At 43.2% G+C, this 17,635-nt stretch overlaps 3 protein-coding genes across 12 annotated transcripts in view; 1 reads left to right on the plus strand and 2 right to left on the minus strand.

The window, feature by feature from the left end:
- SLC38A8 (solute carrier family 38 member 8) overlaps positions 1 to 5,333 on the minus strand; it is a 42,986-nt gene extending 37,653 nt beyond the window's left edge. Inside the window, exon 1 of one of the 9 annotated variants that reach the window (XM_087940471.1) lies at positions 485 to 5,333. In XM_087940471.1, coding sequence (XP_087796597.1) covers positions 485 to 542 — 58 coding nt within the window. In that variant the 5' untranslated portion in view covers positions 543 to 5,333. The remainder of the gene's footprint in view (positions 1 to 484) is intronic. The other 8 variants (XM_087940468.1, XM_087940466.1, XM_087940467.1 and 5 more) reach the window with 8 other exon arrangements.
- The window catches only part of NECAB2 (N-terminal EF-hand calcium binding protein 2), a 239,797-nt gene that overhangs the window by 207,337 nt on the left and 14,825 nt on the right, over positions 1 to 17,635 (plus strand). The gene's annotated exons all lie outside the window — the stretch shown is intronic.
- Positions 10,222 to 17,635, minus strand: part of MBTPS1 (membrane bound transcription factor peptidase, site 1) — a 54,014-nt gene continuing 46,600 nt past the window's right edge. For both annotated transcript variants that reach the window (XM_026714488.2, XM_087940457.1), the window contains exons 21-23: positions 16,880 to 17,006; positions 14,372 to 14,502; positions 10,222 to 11,057 (exon numbers count right to left, since the gene is read on the minus strand). In XM_026714488.2, coding sequence (XP_026570273.2) covers positions 10,864 to 11,057; positions 14,372 to 14,502; positions 16,880 to 17,006 — 452 coding nt within the window. In that variant the 3' untranslated portion in view covers positions 10,222 to 10,863. The remainder of the gene's footprint in view (positions 11,058 to 14,371; positions 14,503 to 16,879; positions 17,007 to 17,635) is intronic.

Raw genomic sequence — 17,635 nt, forward strand, 5'->3', positions numbered from 1 at the left:
GAAAGATTGAAGGCAAACAAGTTCCAGGCAGAAGAAGAACATCGTGGTTTCACAATTTCACTTTGGACAAAACTCAGCAGCACTTTTTCGTGCGGCTGTTGATAAAAATAGGATCGCCAACATGATCCCCAACGTCCGATGACAGATATGGAGGAGGTGGAGGAGGAGGAGGAGGAGGAGGAGAAGGAGGATGTATGCAAGGCGTAGAGAAGAGCAACAAAGATGATATGGCGTCTGGAGGTGAAACTGTAGAATGAATGATTAAGAGAATTAGATATGTCTAGCCCAACAAAGAGGAGAGTTAGGGAGGACGTGATAGCATTTGAAAGGTTGTCACAGAGAGGAGAAGGCTGGCCTATTCTCCAAAGCATCTGAGGTAGGACAAGAAGCAACAGGTGGAAGCTGGCCAGAGGAAGATCCAACCTAGACATAAGGAGAAATTTCCAGAGAGTAAGAAGAACCATTATTCAGTGGAATGGCTTACCTTCAGAAGTTGTGGGTGCTCCATCATGGAGGTTTTCAAGAAAAGATTGGGCAGCCATTTGGAATAAGGTCTCCAGCCTGAGCAAGGGATTGGACTAGAAGCCGCCTTCTAACCTTGTTTTCTACGTTCCAAAACAATACAGCTCCTTTTCCAACACAGAGTTGAGGGCGACGCTTGAAAGCATTTACATCCTGGTTCAAACCTAGTGACATTTTCTGCACTGTTCTGTTGTGAACGCAAGTTCCACAACTTCCTATCTACAAGAACAATAGGCTGTTTAAAGAAAAGAAAGAAAGAAATCCGAAGTAGCTTAAGTTCCCCTCATAAATCTGTTTCCGCTAATACCCACCATTCGGTTTTTAAAAACCTCTTCATCTGGTTTTTCATTCCATATCGAAATAACCATGGCAACCTTTCTCCTGAAACTTTGAAATGACAAGGTCTGTTTACACACTTTAGGCCTCACAAGGACCTTTGCCAGCTGCTCCCTCCATTATCTCTAACCTTCCTGCTTCTCCTCAGAGGTGACAACAATGATCCATGATCTGGTATCTGATGACCATGGTTGATTCTAAACACTTGAGACATAAATGGATCAGATATCACACTTCTGAAGATCTCTCTTTGCCCATGAACACTTCTAAGTGCACATCTAGAGCATTTGCTCGCTCCAGGGGATGCCAGATGTGTGCCAGCCAGCTCCCAGAATTACTCAGCCAGGTACATTTTATCACATGTGGTGGACTTGTGCTAAAGCGTTTTAAAAAATGAGCAAAAATACATAGAAGGCTAGAAAAGACAATAGGGAAACATGCAGATTTTAAACCTGCACTGTTTTTATTAGGGATGATATCAGAAAAATTTGATAAGAAAAGTATGTATTTAGTATTGTGTGTTTTAACAGCAGCAAGGATTATCTTCACACCATATTGGAAAGATGAAGAAACACCACAAAAGGAAGAGATTACTAAGGAGATACTAGACTGTGCAGAAATGGATAGGTAATGGTAAAGGTTCCCCTCGCGCATATGTGCTGGTCATTTCCACCTCTAGGGGGCGGTGCTCATCTCCATCACAAAGCCAAAGAGCCAGCGCTGTCCAAAGACGTCTCCGTGGTCATGTGGCCGGCATAACTCAATGTCTTCGAAGGCGCACGGAACGCTGTTCCCTTCCCACCAAAGGGGTCCCTATTTTTCTACTTGCATTTTTTTTTACATGCTTTCGAACTGCTCAGTTGGCAGAAGCTGGGACAAGTAACAGGAGCTCACTCCATTACGTGGCACTAGGGATTCGAACCGCCAAACTGCCGACCTTCTCTGATTGACATGCTCAGTGTCTTAGCCACTGAGCCACCGACTTACATTGAAAATCAACCGAATATTATCAAACATGCGGTTGGAGAAAAGGGGTGGAGAGTAAGGACGGAGTCTGTATGGTTAAGCAAATTAAATACCCAGACAACACGATGTTTATTAAGCACTAAGAAATGTAATTAATAGAAAATAAAATTTAATAAAATTTATTTTTAAAAAAAGAAAAATAAACTCATAGGGCTGGAAGGGACCTCAAGAGGTCTTCTAGTCCAGCTCCCTGCTCAAGGCAGGAGACTATATCATGCCAGACAAATGGTTGTCCAGTCTTTTCTTAGAGAACCTCCAGTGATGGAGCCCTCACAATTCTGGTAGGCAAGCTGTTCCATTGATTAATCGGCATCCCAGAATATTTTGAAAGTTGAAATTTAAAGAGCTGTTGGCAGGATAGGTCTTCTGAGAAATAAAACCCAGTTACTTAAAATCTCAAAATCAAAAGAAAGGACTTGGGAATCCCACTTAAAACAATATTGCAGCAATAAAGGGGGAATGTCAACTCATAAAATATTTCCTGACAGAGAATATTTGTAGCTCAGGATTGAAATTAAGACAATATTATTTTGAGGGGTCCTTGGTGGTTTTTCTTGCAGAGTTTCATTATCCAAATCAGATAACATCTAGTTTGCTGATGATGTTAACCTAGTTTGGGTAATGAAACATCTTCAAGAAAACAACCAAGTTCGGAGAATACAAAGGACCCCTCAAAACGAGAGATGCCCACACAAGGCGTGTGTGTGTGTGTGTTAAAATTGCAATTAAAAATGTAATTTTTTAAAAAATTCAAACTATATTTTAAATTTTTCAGAAGCTGAAACCACCAAATCTTTTCCCTTTCTCCATTAGCTCTCTTGGTTGTAATTTTAAAAGTGCTTATGTAGTGATGTAAGATTCTTAGCAATTCATTAGTTTTACCTTCAATTCCTCCAGCCCCATCCAGAAAAAACGCCATGCACAGTTTCATCTCTTTGTGCACAAGTCAATGAAACCCTACTGGTTTCAGAAATTGGCTTCAGCCATTTATAGCAGAAAACAAAAACAATGATTTAATATAATTTGGGATCCTTGCAAGGAAGAGTTGACACCAGGAAAATCTCGGGTGCTCATGCAAAACAGTGAAACACTGTTGTAATTATATGGCCTGGTTGTAACATAATAAAAATACAAGGTTTCTTTATAAGTTATCCAGTTCGATGTTGCTAAATCAGCAAAAATTGACCTTTTTCTTTCTCAAGCCTATTTAGATATGCCAAGAAGTTCCACCACAAACCTACCATTTCTTTGCGACAAGAATATCCTTTCACAAGACTAAGCATTTCTCAGAAAATAGCAAAATAAAATATACTTAAAAGAAACAACCATTTCTTTTAACAGGTTCCTAACACCCCTCACTGTCCTTCCAAGCCACTGAACACAATGTTTTCTCCTGGCATGCCCTAAAATCCCACCATTTGGCAGATTTCAGAGCAGAATGTACAAACACTAATCTCGCCATTAATCCCAACATTAAAAATGCACAATTAAAATAAAAACAAACACACCCAACAATTCCCGGAAGGAAGCAGCAAGCAGGGTTCTCATGGATTTCGGTAGGAAAATTTCCAAATTAAACAGGCCATTTTCCAGGCAGGCAAAATATCTTCAATATTTTCCCAATAGGTTGACTCTTACTGTTGGCCAGTTGCAGCCCAAATCCGAAAGTTCAGGCTGATCATAAAAGTTTCAAACTTTCTCTCAATTAATCTTTTCAGTGTTTTAAAGGCCAAGAATGCACCTTAAATCAGACTTTAAAAAGTCTCCTTAAAGAACCTGGACATCTGCCTCAGAGTGCCAGGGGTAGAAGACAATATTTACTTACCAAAATAAACAACAGAGTTAGAAGGTACCTTGGAGGTCTTCTAGACCAACCCCCTGCTCAAGCAGGAGACCCCATTCCGGACAAATGGCTGTCCAGTCTCTTCTTAAAAACCTCCAGTGATGGGAACACCCACAACTTCTGGAGTCAAGCCATCCACTGATTGTTTTCATCCTGCTCTTATTCTGGAGCTCAAATCATTTTATATCATCCTCCAATTTTATCTCCAGAAATATAAATCTGGTTAGGGAAGTTTGAGCTCAAGGGAGGAAAACTTAGGTTAGTGAAGTCCAACGTTTAAATAAACACACAGTTTTGAATCCGAGACCTTCAATGCTAGCAGGCAAACCTTTCCACTTCTAAAAGTTCCTTCAAGACAAACTCACCTTCTGCTGACTTCATAGACCTGGTCATATAAGCTTTCTTATATGCCATTGTCTTCTCAGGAAAGATAGTTTCCCTCCCTAACTTTTCCCAAATTCCCAAACTAGGAAAACCCATGGGAACTGCAACCCAAGTCCAACCTGGCTTACATTTGGGAGACCATCCAGGCTCTGGAAAGGTTTCCACTTCTATTTCATTATTGAATGTAAATAAACCTGTTCGTTTGACTCCGTTCCCCTGCTTATAAAAAAGAACAGTTTAATGAGGAATTGCTTAATTGGCAGCAAAATATAAAAACACACTGAAAAGTGTTTTAAAAAGAAGTTTGGATATCAAGCCATTCAAAGCAGCACACATTCAAGAGAAGGCACTTACATGTTCAAATACCACAGCGAAACAACAGGGCTGGAAGGGTCTTCTAGTCCAGGGGGTCTCCAACCTTGGCAACTGTAAGCCTGGAGGACTTCAACTCCCAGAATTCCCTAGCCAGTTGAAGTCTGCCAGGCTTAAAGCTGGCTGGGGAATTCTGGGAGTTGAAGTCCACCAGGCTTAAAGTTGCCAAGGTTGGAGACCCCTGTTCTTGGCCTACTGCAAATCAAGCCTAACCAACACCATTGTCCTTTTCAACACCTTTTCTTCTCACTCATCCCATCTTGGAAGCAACACACAACATTCCTTAGAAACAGAGACGAGACAGCTTCCTCAGCTCGGGCAGGTCCCATGTTCCTGGGCCTTGAGTTGGCTTCCCAAGCAAGGCTGCTTACAAATCCACCCAATCAACTCAGACAAAGACAGAAGACCAAAATGGGCCAGAGAAGAAGCCAAGGAATGCCTCCACGATATTGAAGTGCTGCACCAAAGAAAGAATAGAGAAAAGGGCCACTCTACCCATGCTGATGTTTGTTAAGCCGCTCCCAGTTTGTTAAGACCTTCTCCCTGGCACCCAGAAGAAAGGATTAAATCCCTACCTAGAAGCTTTCTTTGAAATGGAATATTTTGAGCTAGTTCGATATTCTCGCTTTTCTCATGCTCTCCTTGCTGGGCTTTAAGGGGGGGGGGGAGAGAAAAAAAATCTCAGATTGCAGTCATAGCCACTCCCTTCTCTCTGAATTTCAGGTTTCTGGATTTGAAATAAGCTCAAGAGTTCACACACTCCTCCCCTCTTCAGCTGAATCAACTTGTCAGTTTAATCCTCAATTAGCTAAACTCCCTCTCTTGCAACTCTCAGATGCAGGCACAGTCAGGAGGCCTTTTTTTTAAATCAGCCAAGTTCTCTTGGAATAAAGTCGTCCTGTGGAAAGGGACGATGGTTCCTGATCAAGCATCTTCTAGATGTTCTGCTACAAAGCAAACCTTTCCATATTTGCAGAAACCCCAAGGAGTTGGAATTGGTTTTATTCGAATTAAAGATCCAACGGGATTTATTTTTATTTATTTTTTTGCTCTCAGGATAAACCAGAACTTTCTCCTTTTTGAACTAACAACCCATGCCCAGCAACGCAGCAGCAACCGCAGCAAAAGAGAAATGCTGTCCCGTCACACAGGGTTTGGTGCTATTTTATCACCCAGGAAGCAAATAACACAGAGATAAGACCGCTCCACCACCTCATCAGCTAAACATGCCGCTTACCAACAAAGCACTGCTCTCTATTGAAACAACATCAGCTCAAAGGAGCAGCTGAGTCAAGCATCCACGGAGCAGAAAGGCAGAAGGATACAGGCAGCTTGGTCTTGCGGTTAAGGCATGGGTCTTCCAACTTGGCAAGTTTAAGACTAGTGGACTTCCAACTCCCAGAATTCCTGAGCTAATATGACTGGAGGAGGAATTCTGGGAGTTGAAGTCCACAAGTCTTAAAAGCTGTCAACTTTGAAGACCCCCCTGAGTTAGGGCATCAGCTACAGATGAACAGAGTTGGAAGGTACCTTGTAGGTCATCTAGTCCAACCCCCCACACCCAAGCAGGAGACCCTACACCATTTCTGACTGATTGCTGTCCAGTCTCTTCTTGAAAGCCTCCAGTGATGAGGAAGCTCCCACAACTTCTGAAGGCAACTTCTGTTCCATTGGTTGATTGTTCTCACTGCCAGAAAAATTCATCCTTATTTCCAGGTTGAATTTCTCCTTGTTCAGTTTCCACCCATTATTCCTTGTCTGGCCTTCAGGTGCTTTGGAAGACAAGTTGACCCCCTCCTCTCTGTGGCAGCCCTTCAAATATTGGAATTGAATTGGCTCAGAGTTCTGATTTGCAATTACTAATTCCTGGAATGCTGACCGCTATCCTGTCTCCCCTGGTCCTTCTCTTCACTAGCCATACCAAGTTCCTGCAATCATTTATCATATGTTACACGCATCAGATCAGAACAGGGGTCCCCAAACTTGGCAACTTTAAGACTTGTGGACTTTAACTCCCAGAATTCTCCAGCCAGCAGTCGCAGAATTCTGCAAGTTGAAGTCCAAAAGTTTGGAGACCTCTGGATTAGAAAGTGGGAGGTGGTGAGTTCTAGTCCTGTGTTAGGCATGAGAGCCAGTTGGATGACCTTGGGCTAGTCACTCTCGGCCCAGTCCACCTCACAGGGTGGTGGTTGAGGAGAAAATAGGAGGAATACTAAGTGTGTCAACTCCCAGAAATCCTGAGCTAACATGACTGGAGGAATTCTGAGAGTTGAAGTCTTCAAGTCTTAAAGCTGTCAAGCTTGAAGACCCCTGCCTTAAATGGTACTGAAACATCTTGGAGAAAAATACAACATGCTTGCAGGCTACACATATTCACCACCAGCCCAGAGTATTGCCAGATTAGTCAGGACAGCCGTTTTCAACCTCAAAATGGACATTCTGAACTCCACTTTGAAATTTGCAATGGTTTTACATGCCACTGATCTCGTTGCACTTTATGACACTGATTTGTGTGGTCCTTCAATGAGGAAAAATCCTTGCTTGTCCTCTTCTGCTGCTTGCTGTGGTAATTCTCTTTGCCGTGACACTCTTCAAAGGGCAAAAAAAATTCGGATTCATTTAGCCTTCCACAAAGTGTTCTCCAGATAAGACCAATAAATCCGCAAATGGCACAGTTGTAATAAACTTGGTAGTTTGAATTCTAGTCCATTATTAGGGGCTTCGACTAGTCTGCAAATACACTTTATGGTTGTGTGAATGGATGTCTACTGAGCAAAGGAGAACACGGTGCAGGTCATTTGTCTCGTAACATCATTGCATAAATGAGGGAATTTGCAAATTAAAAGTTCTGATACCTAAGATGCCAGTGCCACGTTTTCCAGCTGTTGAAGGCTCCTGTTTTTGTGCACAGGGCACAAACTAGGTGAATCCAGAAATGCCAAAAGCAACTCAGGCTTTGCGATCCCAAAGGTGCTTTTTTTTCAAGGGGCAACTGGACTTTCTTATTTTTCTTTGAAGACATTTCACTTCTCATTCAAGAAGCTTCTTCAGCTCTGATGGGAAATGGAAGAATGGAAATCTAACCAGAGCTGAAGAAGCGTCTTTGAGGAGAAGCAAAACGCCTTCAAAAAAAAAAAACAACAACAACCAGAAAGTCTAGTTGCTTCCTGAAAAAAACATCCTTGGGACACACCATGACCTGGATGACTGAGAATCTCCAGTCATCAGGTTTTGCAGGCTCCCAGTGATTGGCTCTAAGACACTTAACTGGCTTTCATGGCTAAGGCACAGGACTAGAATCCCTCTTCTTCTGCTTTCTAGCCTGGTGCCCTAACCACTAGGCCACTCTAGTTACTTCCTGCCTGGATTACTGTACTCTACATGGGGCAGCCCTTGAAGACCATCTGCTGCAAAATGTTCTTAGATCGGCGCACTACACCTTTACTCCATGAACTGCATTAGTTGCCAGTTCGCTTCCAGTTTTAATTCAAGATCCTGGGTCTATAAAGCTCTACCAGGCATGGGTCATTGGTGAGGTCATTGGCTCTTCCCAATCCATCTTCCCATCCCGTCGGGTCCAACAAAAGGACCATGGTACAGGTGGCTTCTAGATAACCCTGAAGGCTTTTGCCATCGTCCCCGGAGATCTGACAAGGGCAGGGAGCCTCTGAAATTGTGCATGGATGTAATGCTCTCTTACAGATTATATTTTAAAAATTGCATTAATCGTTTTTTGTTGTTGTTGTTATTTCAGTTAATAATCTGTATTTTTTTTTAAACTGTGTGAGCCATCCAGAATCAGGCATGCGAAATGGGCAAGTACCATCCATGCACGCATTGAACGATCATCATCATCTTTTAACAACCCCATAATCCCTTGCGGGATGGAGTCTGGCCAGCTGAATGGAGCTAGCAGTCTTTTAATGGCCAGATGCCTTTCCTGTCGCCAATGTGGAGTTTTTTTTTCAGCAGAGATATATATTCTCAGTGTGCCCAGAGGGAGAAATATCTGCCTCTACCTAGGATCCAACTCACAGCCTCCTGATTGTGAGGTGAGAGCTCCACCTCCAGGCCACGACCACACCACTCCTGCAGGGTTGAACAATAAAATGGATAAAATCCCGCTGCCAGTTTTGTGCTAGGTAAAGAATTTTTATTTTGCTTTGCCTGAAAATACTATCAGTTGGTTTCATCAGGGAAGCCTCAAAATTATAGAATTATGACGATGAGCAGACCAACTTTGTCCGCTCTCTCTCTCTCTCTCTCTATGCAATTTCAGGTTATTTATCCAAGGATGTTTATCCAGTTCCTTTTGGAAGAGGCCTCTGAGTGAATTAGCCAGGATCATTAACTAGCAAGACGGTAGTTACGTTCGTACAACCTGCCCTGATAGCGCAACACTACAGGTTGTCTTTAGTGCACGGGAAAGGTAGCATTTTTAAACCCAACCAGTTCACGTGATGTTGGCGTTCTTGCGATGACCAACCATGTGGTGTGAAGACATGACACAACTTAGCTGAAAAGCGAGGCGCTGGCAGAGAAAAAAACCGGTAATAAGATAAAGGCTTACGTCCTGCCACTTCAATCCCTCCGAATCCCATCAAAGCATGAAAGAGCTTTAACAGCCCTTTGAGGACTAATTCAAGACACACATTTTTGTGAGACAGAAATTCATCATCCTATTTTTTTTTTTACAAAATTTTTTCACAGGTCTGAGATGTTCCTGCTCACCCATTCTTTGATATACTAATTAGCTCCTGAAATATTTCTGTCATCTTAGTTTTTTGCTTGTCTTTAAAAACTGATAAGGCTCCGGGTTTTATAGATTCTCACTCTGGAAATTGTTCTCGATGGGACTTAAGAGGGACTGTCTTTTGCTGAAGCTGGAAATGTAAAATGTTCAGAAAAGGACGTGGGGGAATAGGGGGACAACACACAGAATAGTTCCCCGTATTATTTGACTTTCTCCTTCTGTGAGGTTCTAGGTGCTCTCCGAGTTTGATTGCTTTTTGGCAAACATTTCATTACCAAACTAGGTTCCATCATTAAGGCTGGAAGGGAGTGGGGTTTTGCTCCAGGGGTGGGATTCAAAAATCCCAGCAACTGGTTCGCTGCCCAGTTGCTGGGCGAGTGTGGCCATGGTGGGTATGGCCTAGAAGAACTTTTGGGACGGTCATTTTTTGCCTTCCCAAGGGTCTGGAGGCTTCCCTTGGACCTCTGGGAGGGTGAAAACAGCCGGTTCAAACACTGGTTCAGCGAACCGGATGCAAACTTAACAGCCGGTACAATCCCACCCCTGGTTTGCTCCCTGTTTATTTACAAGTAGCTTGGCCCTGCCAGTATTGGTGAAGGCCTGTTTTCTTCTTGGTAGTTCTTGGATTAGGCTGTTGTTCCACCGACACTGACAGGGCAAGCCACTTGTATATAAACAGGGGGCAAACTCCACTCTTAGCACTGATGATGTAACCTAGTTTGGTAATGAAACATCTTCAAAAAAAACCCCAAACCAACCAAGCCTCAGGAACACCAAGCACCTCACATTCCTCCTCCTCCTCCTCCTTTTTGCAGGTCTAATTTCCTTCTAGCACTGATGATGTTACCTAGTTGGGTAATGAAACGCCTGCAAGAAAACAACCAGAGAGCACTAAAGGCCCCACTGTTCAATCCTGAGCTATGAATACTCTCTCCTATCAGCATTTTGTCTTTCCTTTAGTGTAGGAGGGGAAGCTGCCTCTTCGTTGTTTCCGTTTCAATACAGATAGCATATTTATTGAAAAAAATTTTATCCACCAGCAACGGTGAAATCATGCTGAAGAATTACAAAACCTCATGGCAAGTTGCTTTTATAAAAAATAAATGAAAGGGCTACAGGCCCACACTCAGACAAATCAGCCCGACCGATTTGTTCCTACTTTGTTCGAACTGTCTGTTTCTTTCTCATCCTTACAGGAGGATGGCCTGAGTTCTGTTTGTCTTCATTAAGAGAGAACATTTTTTTTAAAAAAAAAGGCACACCAGGGGAAAAAGAAAAAAGAAAAATGGTGTTGCCATCAAGTCAAGGGCCTTGATGAGAAATCTTCCCCTGGTCCCTTCTGAAAATAAATACAGAAAATAGCCTCTAATGAAAAGGTTTGGTCAATGTCAGAAAGAAAAAAGGATCTTTTCTAAACTCAGAAGCAACTGACTTCCTCCTTAAGTAGCGTTTAAGCTTTTGGTCAGTTCAGCTACTGGAAAATAACAGTGTGTTGTTGTTTTTTAAATCTGAAGATCATCCATGGAGACATCACTTGTCAATCACCCAAGGCCAAAAAGGAGATGGGTGCTAGGTCAGGTCTTCATCAAGCAGTCAGGGGAAAAGCGATCATCTTTGGCTGCGGCAATCAAACGGACGGTGTCTTTGGAGGGTGACTCTGCTGTATGATTTGGGGCCGTTTGACGCGAAGTTTCCGTCTCTTTGGCCTGCTCTTTGACTTGATTTGGACCACAAAAAAGGCCAGGACCACCATGGCCCCAAGGAAAGCAAAGACGGGAATCGTCCCCCCCACATCCTGATTGTAGCGTCCGGGCATGATTCCTGCACAGGGAAGCAAAATATATACATATATATATATCTATTGTCCATGTGATAATCCACAGGCAGTATGCTCAATGCTGAAAATAGCCCTACATTCCACCAGAGGAATTAACAATTCAAAAGATAATGAGTTGTGCAGAAATGGATAAATTAACCCTAGCCCTAAAAGATAAAAGAATCGTAAGAGTATTACACGATTTCGGATTATTGGTATGAATGGATTGAGCGAAAAACAGACTATATAATAAACAGTAAAGGAAGATAAGCAGTAATTGTAGTGAATATATATTTGCGTAAGGTATCAATTGTAAATATTGCACAACGTAACGTTACAAATAGGAAACCACAATCTGTCGTTATTGAAACTTTTTAATTTTTTTCTTCTATGTGGTTTGTTTTGTTTTAATGGATAAAATCAATAAAGTTTATTTAAAAAAAGGAAAAAAGAAAATCCACAGGCAAAATTTATTGGGGTTTCCAGGAAATAATATTCAGTCTTTAAACCTTTTTTTACTTTAATAGGAAGAGGGACTTTTATAGGTATGTAGAGATGTATAGAGAGATACTTTCATTTGCCTGCATTGTTTATTTATTGCTTCGATTTGCATAGCCACTCATCTCAAATGCCTTCTGTGACTAAAGACAAACAAAGCCCCCAGGATGCAATAAAAACATACAGGTAGTCCTCAACTTACAACAGTTCGCTGAGTGACCGTTCAAAGTTACAATGGCAGTGGAAAAAGTGAATTATGACTGCTTTTTTCACACTTATGAGCATCTCCATGGTCATGTGATTTACATTCAGATGCTTGACAACTGACTCACATTTATGACGGCTGCAGAGTCCCTGGGGTCACGTGGTCCCCATTTGCGACCTTCGGACAAGCAAAGTCAACGGGGAAGCCAGATTCACTTAACAACCATGTGATTAATTTCACCACTGCAGTGATTCACTTAACAACTATGGCAAGAAAAGTCATAAAATGGGGCAAAGCTCAACAAATTTCCCACTCAGCAATATGAATTTTGGGCTCAACTGTGGTCGTAAGTTGAGGACTACCTGTATTTAAAAACACGTGAAACCACATAATCAGATGCTAAACATATATATGTCGCCCTCACTCCCTGTGTGCAATTCAAAATCCTGGGTTATTTTAAAGTGATAAATATTTTGGCCACCTAATGTCAGCCTTAAGATCTCTTCGGCTACCCTAGCTGCTATCTATCTCATTTATCTCTCTCATATCCTATCTGCTGTATCTTCTCTGCTGCCAGGCTTAATTCTTTCGGCTGTCATTAGCAACAGGGGCGGGGGGGGGGGGTGATTGAGGGGGGAAGAGAGCTGGAGGTGTTTTGCATTCCTTTACTGTGGGTAAGAAAAAGGAGGGGGTTATGAATTCTTCTCTTCAACTTTCCATTTCCTTGCTAGCTTCTATCCCCTTTTGCGCAGCTGCGAAGTTTTATCAAAATATGTCAAGGTCAACGGACAGAGGCCTCATCACCACCTGAAGATGCCCACATGATCGTATTCAGAACTTTTAATTGGAAGAGTCTTTTGGACTTTGGGGGGGTGGGAACAATTCCATTCCTTTGTATATGTGATCTGCGCGCCAATTTCTCAGATTCGGAATTCCATCTGTAGCTTCCACTTTAATTTCCAGTAAAAGGATAACTTTGCTCTGATCTATGGAGTCTGAGTATTTCTTTCTTGGATTTTGAAGGGAGTACACAGTGACACCTAATGAGAAGGAAGGACTCGCTGGAGAAGAGCCTAATGCTGGGAACGATTGAGGGCAATAGAAGAAGAAGGGGAGGACAGAGAAGGAGGGGGCTGGATGGAGTCCCTGAAGCCGTCGGCCTGAGTTTAAATGGACTCCAGAAGATAGTAGAGGACAGGAAGGCCTGGAGGAACGTTGTCCGTGGGGTCGTGATAGGTCAGACATGACTTCGCAGCTAACAACAACAAAAAATTTTTAAAAGGATCCCAACAGCAATGGATAATGTAGACACTGACGGAATTATACTGCTCTGATCAAGCTAATGCCTATATGAAGAAAAGATGGTTAAGGCTAAGTGAGCTATCTTAAAAAAAAAACCAACCCTCACAATTTAGGAACAGCCCTTAAAAAATCCATTCTTCTTATATTCTTCAGCCCACTATTTCATCAATTTAGGATCCTGGTTAGGATGTGAGCAAGGAAGGAACGGAAACAGCAACTTTTATCTTTGAGACATCTGGGTTTTAAAGATCACCAGCCTTATCAGATGGGGAACCAGAGAAAGCTTTTTTTACACGGCTATTTTCCTGAAGGTCCTTTAAAAGAAAGCGGCATTCAACGTAGCTCCGGAGGGCCTGCACCGCTTGCAACCGTAATTGGGACAGGTAATTCGATCACTAAGCAAAGCTAAGTAATGTCATTAAGCAAAGCTAAGCAAAACCACAACCAGGCTTACGATCTTACAAAGCTTTCCCTTGGCTTTACAGACCTGAGAGCGGGTCACAAAGTTACTACGAATGGTCACTTCATGAGACCGTCGCTAAATGAGCTACCTGTACTGTAAGCACCACACCTTCAAAATGTGGTTGGTTTAATCATAGGACCCCAGGGGTAAACGTCTGCCAGGGCAAGGGGACATGCTTGGCTTTTGAATGGGAAAATCTGCCTCTGAAAAGCAGATTAAGCCAGAAGGAAAAGGAAAGAATTGAAGGCGATTGATAAGACCCTTTCCTATGTAGAATGAACTTGAAGCGCTGTGGTTTATTTAATAATGGAATAACAGAGTTGGAAGGGACCTTGGAGGTCTTCTAGTCCAACCCCGTCTAGGCAGGAAACCCTACACCACTTCAGACAAATGGCTATCCAACATCTTCTTAAAAACTTTCAGTTTTGGAGCATTCACAGCTTCTGGAGGCAAGTTGCTTTACTGGTTAATTGTTCTCACTGTCAGAAAATTTCTCCTTAGTCCTAAGTTGCTTCTCTCCTTGATTAGTTTCCACCCATTGCTTCTTGTCCTGCCCTCTGGTGCTTTGGAGAAGAGCTTGACTGCCTCTTCTTTGGGGCAGCCCCTGAGATATTGGGACACTGCTATCATGTCACCCCTAGTCCTTCTTTTCATCAGACTACACACACCCAATTCCTGCAACGGTTTTCATAGGTTTTAACCCCCAGACCCTCTAGTCATCTTTTCTGCACTCTTTCTAGAGTCTCAACATCATTTTTTTACACCGTGATGGCCAAACCTGGTAAAATTTGGTAGACCAGACATGCCCTCAGGTAGAGAGCTGAACTTCAGGGCAATGCCACCGTACTTACCTCCTGGAATATTCCATGCCCCACTCTCTCCTGGGGATAAAGGTCTTACTTGGGGCCGGTTCTGATGGAAGCTTGGCAGCGCCACTTTATCCAGGTCGATCGATAATAACTTCTGATGTTTCCAAAGGTTGCTGGAAGAGAGAAAATCAAATCAAACCCTTTGCATATCCTGGGTTTTTAGTCAACTGAGACTAGCAGAAAAGGAGGGAAATATCTAGACACACACACACACACCCAATCCTGAACATAAACTGTTTCAACTTCTCCCCTCTGGACGCTGCTATAGGGCATTGCATGCCAAAACAGCTAGGCGCAAAGATAGTTTTTCCCCTGTGTGCTATCACTTTGCTGAACACCTGATTCTCACAGCACTCTTATGCCTAAAGATATTTACCCATGTGGTAGGACTCTATTGCTATTATACTTCTCATCTTCCCTACTACCTTCTCCTACTGGTATCTTATGATTTATCAATTGTTGTTTCTATCTTACGATTTATGATCTAGGACTTATCGCTTTGTCGCTTCTATGTACGCTAAGAGCTCATGAACCAGCAATAGATTCCTTGTGCGTGTCCAATCACACTTGGCCAATAAAGAATTCCATGATTCTAAGTATGAGTATCTAGAACAGGGCTTCCCAACCGGGGGTGCGAGACGATATTCCAGGGGGTGCGAGAAAAGTCCAGGTAAATAATAGGATATTGGCTATAAGCTGGCATTTTTATTTATTATGCAATGGATTAACTTTTTCATTTTAGAGTTAAGTATCGTTATTTAGTGGCCGTCACATACATAGCTGAAAAGATTCAATCCTACCATATATTTAACGCGTTCACTGGTTCCTAAAGTCTAAATTTCAGGGGGTGCGAGGTTCGAGTGAAATTTCTTTAGGGGTGCGGGGCGAAAAAAAGGTGGGGAACCACTGATCTAGAAAGAAAACAGGAAGAGGGAAGGGAGGAATTGTTCTTCAAGGCATCCGGTGTAATGCCTACAACAGGTCTCACTCTGGGAGAGGCAGGTTTAGCCTGGTTAGGTCAGAGCTGGGTAGTCAACCAAGGAGGCTGCAGAAAATATCTGCTTAAAGAAGTCAAGCAATGTTTTCTAAAATCTATTATTGGTTCAGAACAGCCTTTTTTTTTTTTTTTTTTTTTTTTTGGAGACTCTTCTTGGCTACCAACCACTGCTGTGTGTCTCCTGGCGTTCCATCCCAAATTTACTTGGCTTGGCTGTCAGCCATGAGATCTGACAGTATGGGATACACGCTGGATCCCATGAGGATAAAATCAGCATCACCGTGGGCTTCCAATTTCTGTAGCTTCTAAACTGAGGGTGGTGATTCTGTGACATGCCGTGCCATTTTTGGTGACACGCAGGTGTTAAGCACAGGAAATCAGGAGTCCTGGCAGTTCAAAAGAATATTGGGTTTATTATATGCCAACTTTCTATACAAGAGGAGACTGGACAGCTACCTATCTGAAATGGCATAGGGTCTCCTGCTTGAGCAGGGGGTTGGACTAGAAGACCTCCAAGGACCCTTTGATTGATTGGTTGGTTGGTTGGTTGAAGATTCTGAACTACTGGTGATCAAAGCAAGTTGGCGGCAGATAAGAGTCAATGGAATTCAAGGAGGGCTGGACTTATGTGGGCACAAAGGAACTTGAGACTGATAACACGTTTGACCCCACCCTCAGGCTCAGCCTGGTTACATCTCCTCCGTGAGATCTCTGGATCTTCTGCAAGTTGTGCAAGAGCGTCTTGCTCTTGTGTAGCCTCAGAGGTCTCTGAAAATCACCCGAGGATTCTCCCCTGATTTCTGGATACTCTGGAAGCCCACCGAGAGCAGGGTCCCCTCACACAAGGAGACTCCAGAGAGAGAAATCTGGAGAGGCCTCTTTTCCCTGTGGGTGGGGAGGGTGTGACAGGCCACCAGAGTCAAGGTAGGCATTTTATGATGTTTTTTAGCATGCCAAAGAGGGACGGTGGTGGCTCAGTGGCTGAGACGCTGAGCTTGTCGATCAGAAAGGCCAGCAGTTCAGTGGTTCAAATCCCTAGCGCCGTGTGACGGAGGGAACTCCCATTCCTTGTCCCAGCTTCTGCCAATTTAGCAGTTTGAAAGCGTGTAAAAAAATGCAAGTAGAAAAACAGGGACCCCTTTGGTGGGAAGGGAATAGCGTTCCGTGTGCCTTCGAAGGTGTTTAGTCCTGCGGGCCACACAGGACCACGGAGACGTCTTCAGACAGCGCTGGATCTTTGGCTTTGTAACAGAGATGAGCGCCACCCCCTAGTGCCGGAAACGACTAGCATGTGTGTGTGCGAGGGGAACCTTTCCCTTTACTTTTAGCATGCCAAGCCCAACTGGTCTGCCATCACCATTCTAGTCTTAAAACTACATCTTCTCCCATTTCCCTTTGCAAACCCCAAGACCCATTTGAGTAGTCAACAGATCTTCTGATCGGATTTGGAACCAAGAGACAGAAACAACAATTATTTTTTTTAAAATGACAACCTGGGTGCTGTTTCGTTCAGAGGTTGTGGTTTCGCCCAGGACAAATGAGGACATGCCGGAAGAGAGCGAGGTTTCGGATCACGTAGATGAGCCTCGAGCACTTTGGAGTAGCGATGAAGGTGGTTGCCTGGAAATGTCGTAGCAAAAAGGAAGGGATTAATCCATGGAAGTCTAGCGATTGCTTCTTTCTCTAAGCGTGAAGACTACCTCTTGGGTTTACTGAAGCTGTCCTTTTACCCCATTTATTGAGGGGGAGGGGTTTGGAAACAGAGGGGAGAAGAGAGCTGATTAAAAAAAAGTAAAACCCAACCAAAGAGCAGGCAAGCCAAAAACAAAACATGGTTCTGCGTAAGCCATTCAGAGTATTGATATGGGCCGAGTTGCCAATAAATAAAACCAACGGGGAACTAGCTGATCCTTGGGGAGGGAAAGATTAGAAAGCTGAAGGAAGCACTTGGCTTTTCTGCACAATCTGCAGATCCCAGGAGGCAGAGAAACGGCAAAGGAGAGGATGGTGCCAAACATCGCAGCCCCCTGGGGAAAACCTTAAGAGGCAAACATCACCCCAAACTAGGAATTGGTTTGATATGGGGGAGGGGGGTATTTGAAGTTTTTAAGAGGGGGGGTGGGGAATTAGGACTGTAAGCCTTTGCAAGTTTTCACCCATTAGAATAGTGTTTCTCCATATCCTGGCCATTTTAAGAGGGTTGGACTTCAATTCCCAGACTTCCCTAGCCAGCTAGGATTTAAGACGCC

This window comes from Pseudonaja textilis, chromosome 11 (genome assembly GCF_049901715.1).
Source record: "Pseudonaja textilis isolate UNSWEBS1 chromosome 11, rPseTex1.2, whole genome shotgun sequence".
Taxonomy (NCBI): Eukaryota; Metazoa; Chordata; class Lepidosauria; order Squamata; family Elapidae; genus Pseudonaja; species Pseudonaja textilis.